The 6,000-nt window shown below is 35.6% G+C and overlaps 1 protein-coding gene across 1 annotated transcript; it reads left to right on the top strand.

Annotated features, from left to right (window-relative positions):
* The first annotated feature begins 1,796 nt into the window (after window positions 1–1,796).
* LOC133679616 (asparagine synthetase [glutamine-hydrolyzing] 1) lies at window positions 1,797–5,760 on the top strand. Its single transcript, XM_062102267.1, has 13 exons — window positions 1,797–2,135; window positions 2,602–2,740; window positions 2,899–2,994; window positions 3,147–3,288; window positions 3,383–3,573; window positions 3,688–3,849; window positions 3,938–4,018; window positions 4,114–4,335; window positions 4,432–4,566; window positions 4,682–4,762; window positions 4,848–4,934; window positions 5,026–5,133; window positions 5,234–5,760. The coding sequence occupies exons 1-13, from the start codon at window positions 2,056–2,058 to the stop codon at window positions 5,477–5,479; spliced, it is 1,770 nt and encodes a 589-aa protein (XP_061958251.1). The 5' UTR covers window positions 1,797–2,055; the 3' UTR covers window positions 5,480–5,760.
* Window positions 5,761–6,000: the final 240 nt, after the last annotated feature.

Genomic DNA, 6,000 nt, shown 5'->3' with positions numbered 1-6,000 from the left:
TCATTGCCTCTTATTTTGATGCTTGCTCAGCTATTGAAGGACGAACAATTCCAATACTCCTTTCATGAAAATAATAAACTACCATCACCAATGAATCTCCTATGAAGTTTTGTTAGAAAACAAGTTAGCTGTGCTGGCACAAAGAGAAATATATTAACAATTATTGGGTTATTTATATATCATTCAAAACTAAATATTTAATACAATTTTTTTAGTTATTTTTATTAGTATGCCTTTCTAGTTTTTTTTCCATTGAATGAAATGATTTTCTTATTTATTATTATTATTAATGGATTTTTCTGGTTTTTTTTTCTATATAAAAGGTTGTAGTAGTATGTAGACAACTACAAACGTAAAAGATAAAGTATATTTAGAGGTTTTTTATAATTATAATATTTATAGTATTTGAGGGTTTTGATTTGTAACAAAAACTTTGTTATTCTCACTCTTGTCTCACCAGTTAGTACATAACCCAATGATTCATGTAGTTTTAGTTGAAGGACACAAATGACATGTATAAGAACTCATTGATAATTGGTAGGTAGCTGCCACGTGCTTTTGAATAGCTATTTGTGGGAGAGGTCTCAATGGGTGTTATTAAAATTTTTGATGGTAGGATTGATAATGAGATGATTTGTATAAAAATATTATGTTTAAAATTTATGTTAGGGTGACCCGTACTAAAATATCATGTTAGGGATTTACGATGAAAAAATATATATAAAGATGATAAAAACCTATAATAAAAAAACTCGTGTATAAAAAGATATTCATAATAGAGAATAATTTTTTACTAAAATATAAACTCAAGGATGAGTTTTTTCCACCCTGAAGAGATTACTGTAAGAGTTTTTTTGTTAGAAAAAATATATATTTTTTGTTATTTTTCTATCATGTACAATCATGTTTTTTCTAGGTATTATAATATTTAAAAAGAGTATTTTTTCTAGTTTATTTTTTTATTTAATATTACCAGGGTTTTTTTAATTTTTTTTGACATGTATATAAAGTGTTATAATAATTTATTGACAAGCAAAAAGACATGAATGCACGAAATTAAATATTTTAAGAATTATTCAACGTTATTGGTTTTTGTAGGTCTTGAATCACAATAAACAATACAATATTTTGCTTTTATCTATGTCAATATCTCTACAAATGATTTTGAGAATGTATTTCTCACCATTAATCTAATAAAATAAATTATAGTGTTTAGTGAGTAGTATTTTATTAATTACTTCACAGAATTCATTAAAAAATAGATTTATACAAAAAATAATTCTAGAGGAATATTCTTATAGTGGATCATAAATTTTATTTCATCTATATTTTCTTTGTACCTATCTATTTGTTTAAAATAGATTGCTTATACGTCATGGGCATTTAATAAATGTTAATTGGAAAAAGAAACCAAACTTCTTTGACTACCGAAACAATTTCCTAATACACTGGACAACAATGACGGCACAACTGACCAATCAAACCCACGTCAATGAACACCCCACGAGAATTGGAGTTTTGCTGACTCAGCACTCCCAATAAAACCTTCTCGTTTCCGTAATGGATAAACCTCACCGTTTAATCCGCAAAAACTGGTTAGCTCATGTAAAATATCATCGACACCATCCAATAATATTTCACCACGTGTAAGAAAACGAGCCGATGTTTCTTCTCCGTCTGAGTTTCCGGCTTTCTCCGTTAACCAGCAATCACTTAACTAAAATTTTTTTAAAAATGAAAAAACCGACGCCGTTAAATGGCGTGGCTGCTTCGTCGTGGCACTATAAATACGTGTGCTCAGAGGAGGGAACTTGCTCATTCAACAATAACAAAACCAAGCTCTTGCTCTACGTGTTGGTGTTTCCTATTAACAGTCCATCTCCTTCTCCTGCCACCTCGCTTTCCTTTTTTTTACCAGATTTTCTTCTTTCATTACTACCCAATTTCATCTCTACAGTTTATCCATCCATTTCTCTCTGTCGTTGTTTTTAAGCTATACATATCTAGCAAAATCTTCTTTTATCTGCTATATCGTTTGTTTTTTTAGAAACGAGGATGTGTGGGATACTTGCTGTTTTGGGTTGTTCTGACGACTCTCAGGCCAAGAGGGTTCGGGTCCTAGAGCTCTCTCGCAGGCAACTCCCTCTCTCCCGCTCTCATTTATCTAGCCTTTATCTTTTCGCTACCATTTCCACCCGTATTTTATTCTTGATATATATATAAATTTGAAGTTTTCAATGTTTATTTCATAGCACTGGTGCTACCTGGCTAGCGTAACAGTAAAAGTACGAAAATGTTTTTCCTCCGCTGGTGTATTTCCTAGCGCAGACAATTAACGAAAAGGAATTAACGTATTTGGAGATATGGACGTGGGACCAGATTTAAGATGAAAAATATTAAAAACGACCAGAAACCTTAAAAAGTATTTAGGATTCATGGACATGATCCGCTTAATCAAGACGAAGGATAGAAGATTATTGTTTCGTAAATTTGATGATGATAGGGGACTGATGGATCCAAAAATACTATTATAATCGACAAATTTGTTGGTATCAAAATTGCAATTGGATGAATAATGTTGTCTAATTATAATTGTAACAGGTTGAAGCACCGTGGTCCAGATTGGAGTGGGCTCTATCAGGGCGGTGACTTTTACTTGGCTCATCAAAGGCTGGCTATTATTGATCCTGCTTCTGGCGACCAGCCACTCTTTAATGAGGACCAAGCCATCGTTGTCACGGTTGGTTATTTTGCAGTTTTTTCATTTTTTGGCTTCAGACCAACAGTTTAGTTTCTGTTACGTTAAAATCTGCAAAACAGGAAATTATTTTGGTTGCAAATTACAATTAAAATTATGAGTTTTCACTAACTTTAACGAGTCGTTGGTGTTGAAAATAGGTGAACGGAGAAATTTACAACCATGAAGAACTAAGGAAGCGTTTGCCAAATCACAAGTTCCGAACAGGCAGTGACTGTGATGTTATCGCCCATCTGGTGGGTTGTGCTGACAAATTATGATAATTAGATCACATGAATTCCCAGTGATATTGAATCCAAAGTACTAATATATATTGATGTAGAATGGAAGTAGTTTGCAGTTCTTGGTTCTAACGAGTAACCATGTTCTTGAAAATCTTTGAATGTAGTACGAGGAATATGGCGAAAATTTTGTGGACATGTTGGATGGAATGTTTTCATTTGTTCTGCTGGATACTCGTGACAACAGTTTCATTGTTGCTCGTGACGCCATTGGGATCACCCCCCTTTATATTGGCTGGGGACTTGATGGTAACAGCTTGTCTGATCCTGGTTTTTCAAATTTATTTATGTCTAATGAGTTGGATTTTGTTTGATGATTTTACCTTTTCTTTTTATTATTCAGGTTCCGTGTGGATTTCATCTGAACTGAAAGGTCTGAATGACGACTGTGAACATTTTGAGTGCTTTCCTCCTGGTCATTTGTACTCGAGTAAATCGGGTGGATTACGTCGTTGGTACAATCCTCCTTGGTTCTGCGAGGCCATTCCCTCAACCCCATATGATCCACTTGTTCTGAGACGTGCATTTGAAAAGGTAAAGACAAATATATAATTGGGCTCACTGTAAGTTGTTGTTCTTGATGTTAAAAATTAAAAAACAGGAAATTCTTATGGCGTGTAGCTCATATGTTAAGAATGATATACGCAGGCTGTGATTAAAAGGCTAATGACTGATGTGCCTTTTGGAGTTCTTTTATCTGGAGGCCTAGATTCATCACTGGTTGCTTCTGTTACTGCTCGCCATTTGGCAGGTACAAGGGCTGCCAGACAATGGGGGGCACAACTCCATTCCTTCTGTGTTGGCCTAGAGGTGAGTGTAAATATTTGTCGTAAGAAATTCAGTATACAGGTCTTAAAGAGTTTGATAGAGTCCTGATTTTCTCCCTCGTGCCGAGAAGAATTCACCAGATTTGAAGGCTGCAAGAGAAGTTGCAGATTATCTGGGAACCGTCCACCATGAATTTCACTTCACGGTTCAGGTATAAAAATCAAGCAAAGTTTTTTTAAGCTCAATTTCGTGCTATCATTCTATGACTACCCAAAAGTGTAAACTAACATCTTTGGCTTGTTACAGGATGGTATAGATGCCATTGAGGATGTCATATACCATATAGAAACATATGATGTTACAACCATCAGAGCAAGTACCCCTATGTTCCTAATGGCTCGTAAGATCAAGGCACTAGGAGTGAAGATGGTTATTTCTGGTGAAGGTTCTGATGAGATTTTTGGTGGGTATTTGTACTTTCACAAGGCACCTAACAAAGAAGAGTTACACCGCGAAACATGTCGCAAGGTAACTCACTATATGCATATACCACTCTTTTCTGTTGAAACGTAGAGACATAACAAGGGAGCGTTCTGATAATTCTATTCTGTTGCATGTATGTAGATAAAGGCCCTTCATCAATATGATTGCTTGAGAGCTAACAAGGCAACATCTGCTTGGGGTTTAGAAGCCCGTGTCCCCTTCTTGGACAAGGATTTTATTAATGTTGCAATGGCTATTGATCCTGAATGGAAGATGGTAAAAAAACCTTTCGTTGAATTTTTATACGTTGTTTCTTTCTATCTTTGAATTTTTAAGTATTGATATTCACGATTTTAAAGCTTGTTAAGTGGTCTCTATTCATCAATTCCAGATCAAACCTGGACAAGGCCATATTGAGAAATGGGTCCTTAGGAAAGCCTTTGACGACGAGGAGCATCCTTATCTCCCTAAGGTCCATATATACTAATTGTCTTCCTTCTACCTCCACAAGCACATTAATTGCTTTAGATTAACATGTCCCATTTGATTTTCTGCAGCATATTCTTTATAGGCAGAAAGAGCAATTTAGCGATGGTGTTGGCTATAGCTGGATCGATGGTCTCAAAGCTCATGCTGCCCAACATGTACCTATATGAGTTTTTGTTTTGTATCCTTTTGTTTCATTTATAGCATATTTCTATTTGGAAGCTCATACTGCAGAATTAATATTTTCAGGTGACTGACAAGATGATGCAAAATGCTGAGCACATCTTTCCACATAATACCCCTACCACCAAAGAAGCCTATTACTACAGAATGATTTTTGAGAGGTTCTTCCCACAGGTAATCCTATCAAACCTACCACAGTCAGTTCTAGTAAAGGATGAGTTATGCTAATGGTGTCAACAATAATTTGATTATTATTATTGCTCTTTATTTGCAGAACTCAGCCAGGCTGTCTGTTCCTGGAGGAGCCAGTGTAGCATGCAGCACAGCTAAAGCTGTTGAATGGGATGCTGCCTGGTCCAATAATCTGGATCCTTCTGGCCGGGCTGCATTGGGCGTACATCTCTCTGCTTATGATCAGCAGGCAGCTCTTGCCAATGCAGGAGTGGTGCCACCAAAAATTATTGACACTCTTCCTCGAATGTTGGAAGTTAGTGCTTCGGGAGTTGCGATCCACAGTTAGCGCCTGCTGGAGGACTAAGTATTGGTGAATTTGATATCTATAGCCTTGGTATTAGTTAAACTTGTGTTGCCTTGTATATGTAAAAATCTTATAGGTCATATGTAGATGTTACAAATAATGATCTGTGGTCCTTTGAAGTCGTGTGTTGTCATTACTTTGTGGTTTTTGTACAAGGTAATTCATGTATGTTATCAATGCCCTGTAGCTGTTTAAAGCTGCAATGCAACCTTTCCTACTGTTTAAAGCTGAAATGCAACCTTTCCTATGATTTCTTCGCTTCATAGATGAGTATTTTTTTTCTTCTTCTCAAACTTCTTAGTTATAGTATAAAAAATCCAATATCCAATTTTAATCATCGGAAAAGAGAGAAAATGGATGTCTACATTTGTCGCTGCCATGGTACATACAATATTTAGCAGAAGCCCTTTTCCTATTACTTTTCATCACTGGGAAAATCGCAGATGAGATCCGATGCAGGCAGTGAAGCTTTTAAGTAAAGGACATGAACAAACCACAAAGGA

This window comes from Populus nigra, chromosome 19 (assembly GCF_951802175.1).
Source record: "Populus nigra chromosome 19, ddPopNigr1.1, whole genome shotgun sequence".
In the NCBI taxonomy this organism is placed as follows: Eukaryota; Viridiplantae; Streptophyta; class Magnoliopsida; order Malpighiales; family Salicaceae; genus Populus; species Populus nigra.
This window is presented reverse-complemented; position numbering and strand designations above follow the sequence as displayed.